The sequence below is a fragment of the Sorghum bicolor genome, chromosome 10 (assembly GCF_000003195.3).
Source record: "Sorghum bicolor cultivar BTx623 chromosome 10, Sorghum_bicolor_NCBIv3, whole genome shotgun sequence".
NCBI classification, from domain to species: Eukaryota; Viridiplantae; Streptophyta; class Magnoliopsida; order Poales; family Poaceae; genus Sorghum; species Sorghum bicolor.
This window is the reverse complement of record NC_012879.2, coordinates 46805321-46820691: the sequence shown is the minus strand read 5'-3', so window position 1 is coordinate 46820691 and position 15371 is coordinate 46805321. Positions and strand designations below refer to the sequence as shown.

Genomic DNA, 15371 nt, shown 5'->3' with positions numbered 1-15371 from the left:
CCTACAAAACCACAATTGGGTGCTCCATATCACTGCGCCTCTGACAATGCAGGTGCTCCTGGAATTTGATAAGCTATTCGACATGGTGGAGCGCTTCAGCCTATCAGATGCTCCAGACACCTTCACCTGGTCGCTCTCGGCTGATCGTGCCTACAGTGCGGCATCGGCCTATGGAGCCATGTTCCTGGGCTGTTCAATGCCGTTAGGTGCCAAGCAAATTTGGAGGACTGCTGCTCCGCCGAGAGTGTGTTTCTTCTTCTGGCTTGTCCTGCATGGTCGCTGCTGGACAGCTGACAGGAGATTTCGACACGGGCTGCAAACTTCCAATACATGCATTATCTGTGACCAAGAGGTTGAGACCATAGACCATATCATACTCGGCTGCTATTTCTGTAGACAAGTGTGGGAGCCATGGCTAGCCAAGCTTGGTGTCCAAGGGGTGGTCGTGCTATGTGAGGAACCAACCATGGAGTGGTGGATCAGGAGCAGAAAGCTTGTCCTAAAGGCAGCTCGTCGTGGGTTTGATTCACTGTTCTTTCTCATCAGCTAGATGATCTGGAAGGAAAGGAATGCGGGGACTTTTGGGGGACCCGCGATTTCGCCGAACGAATTGCAGGTGAAGATACAGGATGAAGTTCAGGCATGGGGCTTGGCTGGTTTCAGGCAGCTGTTGGCATTTGCCTAGTACTGGTTCTGCCTTCGTCGCGCTTCTTGCCTAGCCCAATTTGTAATCTTGTAATCTTGCTTGAGTGTCTGCAGCTTAGGAGCTTGGGTAACCTGGGATTACCGAAGCTCTGAGGGCTTTGTAACAAAACTCCTTTCTGCTTAATGAAATACATGCTTAGGCATGATCGCTAAAAAAAAATATTCTACTTCTGCTTTCGGTATTTCTCTAAGTTTCTGCTGAGCTTCTCTAGGGTTATCTTTGTCACTTGTTGAGTTGTGTGCCCTAGCAGGGGTGGACGGTAGTGGAGGCCAAACTAGGTCTCCACCCCCTGGTGGATAGATGTTTAATAGCCCATGGAGGCCAAACTAGGTCTCCACCCCCCTGGTGCCCTAGCATGCTGAATTCTATACATCTAATTCTATATATCTATAATATGTGACCATAATTTGATGCTAAAATGAGCAATTCAGCCCCGTCTTGTTGGCCCACGCTCTGCCATTGTGTCTAGGAGTCTAGAAGAAAAGCTCTTTGGATTGATTTTGGGATAAGCCAATTCTTGAGAAGATTTTTTATTGTCTCTCATTTACGTCCCTATAGTCATTGTCTCGATCCTTGAGGGGCAACCACTTTAATTTGGCCTTGTTTACTTTCAAAAAATTTTGCAAAATATAAATAGTAGCACTTTCGTTTGTATTTGACAAATATTGTCCAATTATGGACTAACTAGGCTCAAAAGATTCGTCTCGTCAATTTCGACTAAACTGTGCAATTAGTTTTTATTTTTCATCTATATTTAATACTCCATGCATACGTCTAAAGATTCGATGTGATGGAGAATCTGAAAAATTTTGCAAAATTTTTGGGGAACTAAACAAGGGCCTTGCTGTCCAGAAAACGGGGTTTCTTTTGACCTAGACACATGATATCTACAAAATCCATGTTAATGACAGACTGCTGATAGAGTTTTCTTTAACCACTTGACCTTAGGCCTTTGTACCGGAAATTCACAGGAGGAAGCATCTTTTTTCCACATGACTGATAATGACTTGCAACAGCCAACAGGCATCTAGGCAGGCGGATCAAGCGGATATCAGTCTTTTTCTTATAACTAGGTAACGTGCCCGTGCGTTGCTACAGGACAACTAAATTTTTATAATAAAAACATACGGATCACACAATAAGATAACACTATTGTGAAGTTAAATAATGAAATTTAATTTATTTTTAAAAAGTCATGTTCTATGAAGGAGCTCATTTAGACTGTCTCCAACAGACACGAGACTCATCTTAATTTGTGTATGCAACAACAATATAGAACCCACGAGTATGCAACATGCTTACCGTCACCACTGCCCTTTGATTGGGGGATGCCCAAGATGGGCGCTGCAATATCCAGTTTAGAACCTAGAAGATTTTGAGAAATTTTGCAACACTTCAGAGGATACAGTTCAATTTCTGTAGAAGTCTCGATGAACCTACAGGGTCCCTCAGCGATACAACACCCACATTCAAAGATGCCCAATGATGACCAGAATATTCACCCAATTAGAAAATAGATGGGCCATGTTCTTTAGCTTTCTATTTATGGTCATTTGTGATACCTGCAAAGCTTATGATCGTTGGTAAATTAAGTAAAAATAAATGCTTAGTGACAGACTGACAACTGTCATGTGTTAAACAAGAAAATACCTCATGTTACTGCATCCATTATATCCTTCTCTAAGATCACCAAAAGTAATTATAACTTTATTTTTAGCATCCACTACTTTGGACAGTTGTCCTAACCCAGCAATCTCATTTTTGGAAGCTATCCATTGTTTTGAACTGGATGCCAAATTATTCTATTTATAAATATAATTGTCAAACCGTTAAAAATACTTAATGCTTTATATTGAATGCCACAAGTCTGCTAACAGCTCTACCTTTCTGCGTAATTTACAAACCTAAAATAGATTACATATGAACATATACTGACTCAGACACACTAAAATAGAGTTCATATTAGAGTAGCAGTGCCAATTGATCATAGAATTGTTATTTTCAACAACACTTTAATAGATTTTTAGTTTTTCTGTGTTTCCTAAATGCAGAGACCATAAGATTTTGGTTATTAAGAAAAAAGCTAAGCAGCTACATTTTTTTTTAGATAAGGGATATATAAATATCCGGCCTCTACATCCGAGGATGTACACAGCCAATTATTACAACGTTTGGGATAAAAGAAAAAGAAAGAGCAAGCCATGGTCTTAAACATTGACCAGGAAATTAAACCAAACAGTAAACATGTTTCCATCCTTTATTAGAAATCTCCAAAGCAATTGTCTCCAATCTCTTGCTTATCGATGTGAGGATGTCCTTGGCTTGCTCATCACGCTGCAGTGGGGCCCAAAAGCGGAGCCAATACGCTCCCCTGAAAATAACCTGCATAATGGAGTTAGTTTTGAGTTTGTTAAATATAACATCATTCCGGCATCGCCAGATGGCCCAACACATGGCAGCCACCCCAACCAAGATCACACCTCTAAGCCTCTTATGCTGATTATGAAGCCAAGTGCCAAACATATGGCTGATAGATCTTGGTTGAGTTAAATTTGTAGCAAAGGAGATAATTCTCCAAATTATTTTGGTAAAGGGGCAATCTATGAATAAGTGTTGGATAGTCTCATTCATATTACAACAGATACATTTCTGGCTCCCTTTCCAATTCTTCTTAGCGAGGTTGTCTTTGGTTAGGACAACACCCTTTTGTAGGAACCAAAGAAAGATTTTAATCTTGAGGGGAATTTTTATTTTCCAGAGAGTTCTATGACGAAAAGGTGGTTGTGTATCAATGAGACGGAGATACAGCGAACGGACAGAAAATAACCCAGATTTGGTTAATTTCCATCTAAAAAAATCTGAACCACCCACCAATTGAGCATTAGAAATCTGTGCTACTAAATTTAGCCATTGTAAAAGTTTATTGTCCACCAGAGCCCTACGAAAAGAGATGTTTAGGGGACTAGAAGCCAACACCTTCGATACAGTTGCGTGGCGATCACGCACTATATTATAAAGAGAAGGGTATTTAACTTTTAGAGGCTTGTCTCCTACCCATGTATCATCCCAGAACCTCGTCTTGGTCCCATCTTTAATTTCAAAATAACCTTTAGATAAGACCTCATCTTTGATGCGCATGAGGCCTCTCCAAAAATGTGAATCACTAGGTTTAGCTGTCACTTGGGTGAGGGTTTTCGATGTTAGATATTTATTCGTTAGAAGGGACTGCCACATGCCCTCTGTGTTAAGTAGATTTACCAGCCACTTTGCCAATAAGCATTTATTCTGCAGCTGTAAATCTAGGATTCCTAAACCCCCTTGGTCCTTAGGACGACATAAGATGTCCCATCTGGCAAGTCTATATTTATGTTTGTCACTAGATCCTTGCCAGAAGAATCTTGATCGAACATGATCAAGCTTTTTGAGTACTCCCTTAGGAATCTCGAAGAAGGACATCATAAACATAGGTAGACTGCTTAAGACAGAGTCGAGTAGAACTAATCTTCCCCCATAAGATAAGTATTTTGCTTTCCAGCAAGAGAGTTTCTGTTGGAATCGTTCAACAACCTTTCTCCATTCAGAATTCAGGAGTTGTCTATGGTGCATTGGAATTCCTAGATATCTGAAAGGATATTCCCCTGCATTACATCCAAAGAGAGTAGTATAATAAGGTTCCATCTCTTTGGCTGCCCCATAGCAGAAAATTTCACTCTTGTGGAAATTGATTTTAAGCCCAGATAATTGTTCAAAGGCACATAGCAAGAGTTTTAAATTCTTTGCTTGTTCTCGATCGTGGTCCATAAAGATAATGGTGTCATCTGCATATTGTAGGATCGACAGACCATCATCAATAAGGTGGGGGATGACTCCTCTTATTTGACCATCGGCTTTTGCTCTATTGATAAGAAGAGCTAGCATATCAGCGACGATGTTAAATAAGATTGGCGACATAGGATCTCCCTGCCTAAGTCCTCGTTTGGTTTGGAAGTAGGGGCCAATATCGTCATTGACTTTGATCCCCACACTTCCCCCAGTTACCATACTCTCAACCCACCTACACCACTTGGGGGAGAAGCCTTTCATGCGTAAAGTCTGTTGTAGGAAAGACCATTTCACTTTATCATATGCCTTTTCGAAGTCAATTTTGAAAATGACCCCATCTCTTTTTTTGGTGTGTAACTCATGGACGGTTTCGTGTAAAATAACTACTCCTTCCATGATATTTCTGCCAGGCATGAAGGCAGTCTGTGTTGGGCTCACCACTGTTTTTGCAACCATATTCAGTTTGTTTGTACCCACTTTAGTAAAGATTTTGAAGCTCACATTGAGGACACAAATTGGTCTATATTGCTGAATTTTTGTAGCATTTTGAATTTTTGGGATTAAGGTAATGATTCCAAAATTTAGGCTGAAGAGATCAAGTGCCTCCCTATGGAGATCTGCAAAGAGGCTTAAAAGATCCTCTTTAATAATTCCCCAAAACACCTGATAGAATTCCGCAGGAAATCCATCCGGTCCTGGAGCTTTATTATGTTCCATTTGGAAGATTGCATCTCTCACCTCAGATTCGGTGAACGGACTAATTAGAATATCATTTTGTTCCGGAGAAACTTGGGGAATATCGAGATTATGATCTTCCACAAGTGTGATCTCAGAGCTTTCAGGTGGCCCAAAGAGGTTCTTGTAATATCTTGTAATATGGCTTTTAAGGGACTCATCTCCAACTACAGTCCCTTGATCATTTTCAAGTTTGTAGATATGTTGTCTACGGTGTTTTCCATTAGCCACGAGATGGAAGAACCGAGTGTTAGCACCCCCCTCCAAGAGAGTTTTAACTTTGGCACGCTCATACCATTTCAGTTCCTCCTCTCTCAGAAGACTAACTAATCGCTCTTTTAGATAGTGTTTAAAATCGATTTCTTGATCAGATAGTTGAGTACACTCAACTTTCTTATCAAGAGCCTCTAAACGAGCTAGCAGTGTCTTTTTTCTTTCTTGTAGGACCCTGCAGTGTGTTTAGCCCAGCCTCTAAGATGTTGCCTGAGCCTGCGGATTTTGAACTGCCAACGTTGAAGCGATGTCGACCCCAAGCATGGAGATTGCCAGATATTTGTAACCATGTCATAAAATCCATCCCGCAACAACCATCCCCTTTCAAATTTAAAAGGACGAGTATTGGTCTGGTGAGTCGAAGCTCCAGTGTTAAGCACCAGGGGAGTATGGTCGGAAATATTTCTATCTCTAGGTTCGACTGTCGACAACGGGAACTGGATTTTCCCATTCAGTGCTGACAAGGACTCTATCTAACTTTTCGAAAGTTGGATTATCCCCTGGCCCCGCCCAAGTATACTGGCGGCCTGACATCACGATCTCTTTTAGATCTAGAGATTCGATGACAGCATTGAAAAGATTAGGCCATTTTGAGTCGAAATCCCCTGAACTCTTGTCCTCTGGAGCTCGCATTATATTGAAATCCCCCCCTATTATATACGGAAGAGTTTGTTTAGAGCAAGTGTTGGCGAGTTCGACCAGAAAGGCATCTTTGTTTTGGAGTTGAGCAGGCCCATATATTGTGTATAATATAAATTTGAAGTCATTTGATTTGTATCTTAGGGTGAATTTTATATAAAAATCACCCTCATCAATGGCTCCAATGTCGAAAGTATTAAGGTCCACACCTAGAAGCATGCCTCCTGATCTACCATGGGGCGCCATGGTGTGCCAAAGAAAATCATGTCCACCACAAAGATTTTTGAGGATATGATCTGGGAAAGAATCCCTCCCTGTCTCGGAGAGAGCAATAAAATTAATTTGCTCTTCCTTAACTAACTCCGCTAAGAACCTATGTTTAGCCAAGTCTGCAAGACCTCTGCTATTCCAGAAGACACTCTTCATTTTAGAATAATTTTAGAAGGGGTCTTTGGCTTTTTAGGCAGTTTGCCCTTGCCAATTTTTTTGGCATTATTATATTTTTTCTTCCGACGGAGAGGAGAAAGATCTATGATTTGATCGTTCTCCGTGTCTAGCATATTCTCGTTTACCACAGGCGTGGTTGAGAACTGCCTCAAGTCTATCTTCCCTCTCAACATCACTGTCTATGCTGGAGCACCTAGGTTTAGGACAACTCTTCTTTTGATTAGCACAAAGAACTAACCTGTCTACCTCAAGATTTTTAATGACTACAACATCTGAGGAGCCTAGGTTGAGGCCTACCCTACCAAGGTTTGAAATAATTTTTGAAGCTGGGAAGGTAGTAAAAGAATTACCTGGGTATTCGAGGTTCTTCTTCGCCGTCAACCCTTCTGCCTTGTGTAGGGTGTGGATGTCCGCCAGCGCTGCGATCCTGGCACTTCGACGTAGCTCTTTGATAGGAGGTACAGCAAGTGCAGGCTTAAATAGCCCCGCATTCAGCGGTGAGGTAGCGCCAATGTCCAGCGGCGAGGTAGTCCCGTTAGCAGGCTGAGCTGCACCACTAGCGGCCTGTGACTTGGGCGTTGGTCCGGTACCTTCCCCCTCGGGCTGCGCGTTGGGGAGCTCAGCGTTCCTAGCCGCGGGGTATGGTTCCCCTTCGGCCATGTACATCGCCACTGCCCGTGGCGAGGCCGAGTGTCCTTCCTGTGCAGCGGGAGGGTCATGTGGCACAGTACACCCTTCGCTGCTCCCGGTGGACGACGTGATGAAGACCTCCTTCACGAGGTCGTGCGCCGTGTGGTGGGGGGCGAGGGGTGAGGTGGATCCCCCCACCATCGGCGAAGTCTCGGACAGGGCAATGCCTCCCGCGGGCAGGACCAGCGCCGAAGCACTGTCCATGTCCGCCAGAGGATCAGCCAGCGTCGGTAGGGGGGGCGAAGGCTGTGTAGAGCCCCCCATGGCTTTGTCCACCGCGCCGAAAAAAGTGCCAGTGCCGGGGGAAGCCTCCCCGGTCAAGATCTCCACCGTTGGTGCCATCAACAAAGAAGAAGAGTGAATTTTGTTAGGAGAATCCACTAATATATTATAGGTTGCCAGTTCTTCTTCTGACTGTGGAAAATAAGGCTTCCTTTGAGATCCAACATCTGACTCAAGCATTACTTTAATACTAAGCTCAGTGAGAAGTTGTTCACAGGCCAGGTCTACACGTTTGTTCATCAAGGAGGCTTGCTTGTGAGGGGGGCAATTCTGAGAAGTTTCAGGAGCCTTATTAGAAGTGCCATTATTATCTTGAGGAGGGTTAGGATCCTCCGCATCCTTCATTGCACGGTCTCCATCAGCCTGCTTATCATCGTCCCCTAATAAGTCAGCATCCTCTGGATCAGAAACATCAACCTGTGGAGCTTCATCAGGCTTAAAATAAAGGCGGTAGATACCACAACCGGCACAAACATCGGCCATCTTAGGAATTTTCTTAGCATCCATTACCGCCACTAGGATCCGTACTTGACCAGTTGCCCGAAGATGTATCATATCCACCTTTTGAGTGGCCCCGACGATGGAACCAACTGCCCACAGAGGAAGAAAAGCTCGGAGTACCCTGGGCACTCTTGTGACTGTCACCCAGATTTGTTCCAGTATCCTAATGGGCTGCACATCATCCACAAATTTATCAAAAACAATTGTACCTTCTTTGTTCTTCGTGGTGATAGTACGGATAGCAACCATGCGTTCCAGCTCCTCCATGCTAGGGAACGGTACAACAAAAGAATTATCCCCTTGTCGTTGGACGTCCCACTCCCAGCGTACTGGAATAATCCTTGCTAGCTCCGCCTGCAATAACTGAGCAGAAACCTCACCCGCTTCCACTGTGATGAGAGCTGTGACTGTCGACTGAATATTGTGCACTATCTGATTGTTTCTTGCGGTCTGAATCTGAAAGAAACCCAGCCCATCCTCAGCGGTGCCACAGTAAGCAACCGTTGGTTTGGGACCTCGCAGCAGTGGGCATTGGCTGGTGTAGTGCTCTTCTGTGCATATAGAGCACTCCAACTTCACAGGCAGGTCTTTACGCTTCCTCTTATTGATGACTTGCATGTCTTCTGCATCGGCCTTGTTGCCGCCGCGGACACGGCCCGCTCCCATGGGGTCGGCAACAGGATAGACGTGTGTGTCCTCGACAACCTGAAAATCGCCCGTGCCAGCCTGTTGATCGGTTCCCGAGGACGGCCAAAGGTAACCCCGACCGCGACCCCGGGCTCCTGCGCCGGCACCGACTGGTGGAGGACCATGACTCCCAGCTGGTGGCAGCCCTCCACGTCCACCGCGTCCGCGATCCCGATCACGATCACGATCGCGGCCATGATCCTCGCGACCCCGTCCAATGGCGTCGTTGGCATGGCCCCGTCCGCGACCACGGCGGCGATCCGACGGAGCACTGCGGCTTGGAGCACCTCGGTTTCCTTTCCTCCCCACTTCACCCCCCGCCATGAGAACGTCTCGGTAGGAGGGTCTTGGTGCGGCGGCTGCGATCGCGAGTGTAGGGTTGACCAGGCGTCGAGTAGGTCCTCGCAGACGCTCGGCCGATGATTCGGTCGAAACCGTGATAGGGCCTGATGTTGGTAAATTGGTCCCGGTCCGGTCTAGCCCAGTTCGGTCGCGCCGATCCGATCCGGTCCGGTTGGCCACGGTGACACTCGGTCGACAATTCAAAATTTCGAACCCCGTCCGATGCGGATCGCGGTAGCGCCGATGTCGGAGTCCATGATACATCGCCGGTCGAAGGTAATCTCCAAGGGTGGTGGACGGTGTGATACGTGGAGGAGGCAGCGGGCCCTTCCAGATGTTTTTCCATGGCGGCTTGAAACTCCGAGGAGCGGGATGCGGTTCTGTGCTGGTCTTGCTGCTGTCGACGCCGGCGTCGGCGTCCATCGCTGCTCGGAGCCTGTCGACGACGTCCTTGTGGCCCTGGCGCGCGCGGTCCGCGTTCAACGCGGCGTGCCTGTCGAACTCCGCATCCACCCCCATGGTTCGGCCAGCGCCGCGGCCTGGCGGCCGGCGGCTGAAGGCCTGGATCCTATTTCAGTGGCGTGGAACACCGAGCTCCTCACCAGCTTGCGTTCGTGGCGGGGAGACGGTGGCCGGCGGCCGGCGGTGAGCCTTGGCGACGTTGAAGCGCGTGGTCCTGACCCGCCCACCTCTGGAAGTAAGGGGATGCCGTGCTGATCCCGGAGAAGATCGCCCAGCGAATCGAATCACGGCGAGCGGCGTTGGTCGCGAAAGCAGACGTGTCCGGCGAACGACGATCACATAGCGGCCGCCGCACGGGCCACGAGTGGGCAGACGACGCCGGATGGCCGCAAGTCCCGAGATCACGACACGGCCGGCGCCCGCGCTACGAACGGATCCGCTATGACCGCGAGCCAGTACGGCGGGCGAGCGGCCGGCCGGCGCCGGTGGACAGAGCGGGCCCCGATGTCGCTCAATCGCCAAAGCTAAGCAGCTACATGCCATACCTGATCCAACCATATTGTTCCATTTGCAAGTGATTTGGCCCCTAACCTTACATGCTGGTCATTCCATTTTCTCAAGGTGTCGCTTTTGCTGGAGCTCAACAACCTAACAGAAAATAGAAGAAATATATATGAGCCAATAGTGTTAGAACATGCACAGGTGGAAGGAGAGCCCATGAATATATTCAACTGGTCTGCTTAGGAATACATGTATCAGCACAAAAAATTAGAATTGGGAGCCAATTTAACTGGACCATGAACAATACCATGACATTGACCTCTCAATCACTTGAAAATCCATACATGTGCCTGAGATTGAATTAGCAGGAAGCAACCAGATTGATTTGAAACTGGACCAAATCATCCTTGATGCTGCAGCCTAGATGGAATCCTAGCCTTCACTACCATCATGGAGTCATGGATGAGGCTTCTTGCAAGCGCAAGCATCTACATCCTAGAAGTTCCTTGTTTTCTTGGATGCCTGCCCCAGCTCCGAGAGTTTCCCGTACGTGTTGCTTGGGTAGGTAAGCACCTGATAAACACATGCCCCCAATGGGGGTAGAAATACAAATAAAATCAGTAGCAACCATGTCAGGAATATACATAACTCATTCATCAGGAACAGGAACACTAAACTCAGGCCATATGTATATAGATTAAAAAACTTGACCAGAAAACCAAGTTCTGCAACTAATTTGAGGAAGAATCCCAGTACCTTGCTGTTCTTGTGTTCTCTTCTTACCAGGACTGGAGACAAGGTTGATGCGGGACCGTGACGCGGCGAACATCCAACTGTCGTCGTCGAGCGCCTCCATCACCTCAGATTTGAGTTCTACAAGTCAAGTCCAATCGGTCAGTCACTCTGACTCTCTGAGGCATTCACCTGCCGAGGCGTGCACAAGGGAGAGAGGCGCATCACCAGCCATGGCCTCGTCCTTGTGGTAGAGTGCGTCGATGGAATCAGCAATGTCTTCAGCGGCCAAGACGGTCAACGTCGCCGGGAGCTCATCATACCGGGCCGCCGGCTCTTCTCGGATCCATCCTCTCAGCCTTGTTGAACTCGTATCCTTGATTAATAATGTCTGAGCAATAATTTGAAACCAGTGCTGCAGACTTAAAGAAACATGAAGGCACCGAGCAGGGCAGCAGGAGCCCATAGCAGCCAACCACGGTCGCTTTGTCTCCGACGAGAATTTCCATTATCGGTCAACCTTCTTCTTCTCCTTCAATTTTCGCACGCCGGTCATGGATCCCGTGGGCACCCAGACCCGCTGCCGCCCCTTGGTCACGCCGCAACCTCGAGTTGTGGCCCTGCACCCACGCGCCTGTACCCCGCGACCCCGTCTGCCTCTGCGTGCGACATTCATGTTGCGACAGATCGCTGTGCAGGCCGTCAGATCTGTGCACGACGCAGGAGAGGCTGCCGCAACGGCGTGCAAGGGCTGGCGGCGGTGTGGGAGTGGGTGTGGCGTGGGAGTAGGCGCGGCGTGCGCGATGAGGCAAAGGCTGGCGGCGGCGGCGGCAATGTGGGAAGCGTGGGGTCGTGGGGAGACGAGGGCGCGTGCGGGGTGGGCGCAGAGCCGCAGAAGTTTCTTCTTGCGGGGGAGACAACACGCGAGGGAGGCAGGCCGATGGATGGTATGACGATATCATCCGGGTCTTTTTAGTTGTAGAGACTAGTTGAGTGTCCGTACTCGTCCACCTTCAGGTACGTTGGCTGCATTTTTGTTCCCCGTGTCTGTGAGTAGGTGTAGCAACATGTGCTTCCTTACTTCATAGTTACCCTACCAAATTTTTATACACATATATAGTTAAAAAAAATTTATGTAGGTGAAAAAAGAAAAATTATATACAAAGGATAATACTCACATTATTGCAAATAAATGTTTTTATCCTTTTGCCATTAAATGGATGCATGGCAAGTTGAACATTATAATGTATATATATTAGAATATAAAAGGAGGAGTTTCCATTGTAAAAGTAGTTACCCATTTAACTCAAATTGGTCGACTTTTGCAACTCTATGGTCAAATAGGATTAAATTATCTCGCCACCAAGGGCATGATACTTTCATGACTTTATTTAGGACAGTGGAAACCCGTTGAATTTTTTAGGAGTTTGGTCTACTATGTAGAGAGTTCTTCTAGACATGTCTAGAATAAACAGATTATAAATACCGCCTGATGTAACTGTTTGAATTGGCATAAGAATCTAAAACTAACACTACTACAAAAAATCTTTTGCCAGACATTTTGAAATAGCCCTCGGAGACGGGTAAGATTTTCAACCGTCTTGGTTAATGCCTACCATTAACCGAGGCGGTCATTTTCTATTAACGAAGACAATTATGATTACCGCCTCACAAAATCAATTAACCGAGGCGGCCACCTTAAAAATGTCTGCCTCGGTTAATATCAATTAACCGAGGCGGTTGTTCTAACACAAACGTCTCGGTTAATATATTAACCGAGGCGGGCATACTATAAAGCCCGTCCTAGATAATATTGGCCCATTTTAGAGCCCAAACTAACCATCTTGGCCCAATAGCGTGCTCAACATATATATACCATACTTAGCAACTCAGGGTTTCAACCGACTCCCTCAGCCACGCTTCCCCTTTCCCTAGTCCGACACCCAAACTCGACACCTCCTCTTTCCCCTCATGACGCACGGCGGTCACTCCCTCTCTCGCACCTAACTCGCCCCTACCTTTCCCCTCCTCTCTTCCCATGGCACCTCCATCTGAAGCTCCTTCCTAGGTAGCACCCCTCTCCCTCTCCCCCACCTCACTCTCTCCTCCCATGGCACCCCTAGAAGGAGGCCGCACGATCGGCGGGTTAGAGGCCGCCTCACAGCCGGTGTAGGTTCTCCCTCTCCCTCTCCTTCTCCTGTGCATCTCCCTCCTGTGTAGGTGGAAGCATGGGTCCATGGAGGCGCACGGCCAGGCAGCATGGTGGGGGCATCGGGGGTGGAGCTCGATCCGGTGAGGAGTCGCCCGATTTAGTGATGAGAAGGCCGGATCTAGACCGGTAGAGCTTGATCCAACGAGGAGAAGCCCGAATCTGGTGAGGTGAAGCTCGATCCGGCGAGGAGAAGCCAGGATTCGGTGTGCTCGTGCAGCGGTGGTGCCTAATGGCGACACAGATCTAACCAGCAGAGCGACGATGCTTGGATGGGCTCGATGGGCTCCTCGATGGGCTATGCGAGCCTGTTGATGGATTTACTTTTTTTATTTGATTAACCAAGGCGGGCAGCAAACTGCCTCATAAAAGGTCACATTAACCATGACCTTTGATTCGAGGCGGTTGCACAAACCGCCTCAGTAAAGCCTTTTTGCCTGCCTCCATTAAAAATAATGTAGTAGTGTAAAAAGGGGCATCTTAGCAACATGGTACTTAAGAATCTAGAATTGAAAAGGGGCATCTTAGTAATATGATATTTAGACAAAATATGTAAAGAGAAAAGAAGAGAAACAACGTTACCCATGTGCACTTTTGATATTGTATTTTCTCCAAGGCTATTCAAGAGCCAATTTTGCCAGCCGGTTATAATCGACTTTTATTCGATACTCATCACCTTACTTAGTTGACACGCAAGCTACGGTAATATAATGGATGGAAGCCTTAGAAATATAAGAGAAAAAAGAGTGATTATATATCGTAACATTATATAAGGTAAAACCTATCGAAAACTTTGAATCCATGTAGTGCTTTGACACAACCTTATTTGTTTCCTTCAACTTTTCAAGTTCTTCAAAAGCAAACTTCCATGTTGTTGATATTTGGGAACGCAATAAGGAATGGATCCGCAAGCGCACGGATATCGGTGAGCACTTCACTCGGGATGTTATCCAGAGTATCGTATTTCTATTTTTACCACTAGGAGAAAGAGTGCATCTGACTAACCCAATCTATTACTACTAACCTTTAGGCTACAAAGAATGTTTCTCGATGTGAGTGATATATAGAGAAGACTGCAACCGTAGTCTCGTTCTAACTTTGGTAAGGATAATCTACTGTTTTGTTGGGGAGGCTTACGGAATCTAGACACCACAGAGGATGTTCAACTCGCACCTATAAACCCTATCCTTCCTGCTAACGAGATATGGTCTGCAAAGGTAACTCAGAAATGTCACGTTCCTCGCTACTACCACGGTCTAGCTAGTCAGGGAATATCTATGAGTATCCTAGCCCAAACACCACGTCTACGCTAGAGATGATTACTCTAAACTCTACGCGAAGAGATTAAAGTAAACTCATAAACCAAAGAACAATAAAACAAGAACTTACTAGAATTTAGAAGTCGAATTACTGAAGAATCCTAGGAGCAAGCTTCGGGTTAGGAGAACTTGATCCCGTAGGTACAACCTCGGAGTAGACACCGATAGGCCGGGCTTCCTCCGATCTACACCTCCACTCTATCTCTCTCAATCTAGTAGAAATTAGAATAACTAATTCTACTCTCATTGGATGCTAAGCCCTAAGTCTATTTAGAGGAGAGGTTATCCTTCGAGGGCTCCTCTCAACTCTATGATGAACTTCTGTCTCCTCCAGGGGCCAGGGGGTCTGCTTATATAGTCCCCTCAGGTGAACGTGGGCCGTCGGATCAAACCGACATTGATTGAATGATTATCCTTGATCCTTTAGGTCGGTGGAGCGTGATCCGCGAATTTGGACGGGATTGGTTACAACTCGAGGGCGGGCGCCCTACCCCTGGGCCCGATCGCCTTCCCGTTCGTTCCCGTGGCTTCTGGAGTCTTCTAGATGGTAGAAAATTGCGCGGTGCGTTAATATCTCTATGTAATCCCGACATGTGGGCCTTTTTTCCTTATTTCCTGATAACCCCCTGTAGAAACAGATAAACAACAAAACTCGTGGAATTCTGTCAGATCAAACCCTAATTCTAGGTGTTGTTTGTATATTGGTCCTTTCTGAATATTTATCTTGATCTTAGGAGTATGATAAATCTCTCAACAAGGGTCTAACTCATTTTGAACAAACTCAATACAGAGCAGATAGCTTTTATAATTATCATTAATATTTTTAGGTTTATCAGGCATATAAAACACTGAGGATGATAGCTAGATTTTTTTTTGAATATTTTGAAATAAATTCTCCAAGCAACAATGATATCAAGAATAAGGCATTCATACTCTACCATCTCACATTCCACAATGACTTAAGTAATACATGGTTTTAAATGATTTTATAATAATTGCAAGTTTTTAGGAATTATCACAGAGT

The 15371-nt window shown here is 46.3% G+C and overlaps 1 protein-coding gene across 2 annotated transcripts; it reads right to left on the bottom strand.

Moving 5' to 3' along the window:
• On the bottom strand, positions 2060-11425 carry LOC110431257. Of its 2 annotated transcripts, none has more exons than XR_002448676.1 (4): positions 11048-11425; positions 10395-10960; positions 10132-10234; positions 2060-2268 (listed from the first exon to the last, which is right to left on the bottom strand). XR_002448676.1 is itself a non-coding variant. In XM_021450149.1 (4 exons), the coding sequence occupies exons 1-3, from the start codon at positions 11283-11285 to the stop codon at positions 10536-10538; spliced, it is 480 nt and encodes a 159-aa protein (XP_021305824.1). In that variant the 5' UTR covers positions 11286-11425; the 3' UTR covers positions 10123-10234; positions 10395-10535. The 2 variants fall into 2 exon arrangements, 1 of the variants encoding a protein (XP_021305824.1); XM_021450149.1 differs by lacking the exon at positions 2060-2268 and having other exon boundaries at positions 10123-10234; positions 10395-10660; positions 10844-10960.

What these genes read in the sequence shown, in the direction of transcription:
- LOC110431257 (XM_021450149.1), bottom strand. Translation starts at nt 11,285, where the DNA reads ATGGGCTCCTGCTGCCCTGCTCGGTGCCTTCATGTTTCTTTAAGTCTG. An exon ending in CAAGGACGAGGCCATGGCTG is followed by an intron (nt 10,961 to 11,047) that starts GTGATGCGCCTC and finishes CTTGACTTGTAG; the next exon opens with AACTCAAATCTGAGGTGATG. An exon ending in GAGAACACAAGAACAGCAAG is followed by an intron (nt 10,661 to 10,843) that starts GTACTGGGATTC and finishes TGTGTTTATCAG; the next exon opens with GTGCTTACCTACCCAAGCAA.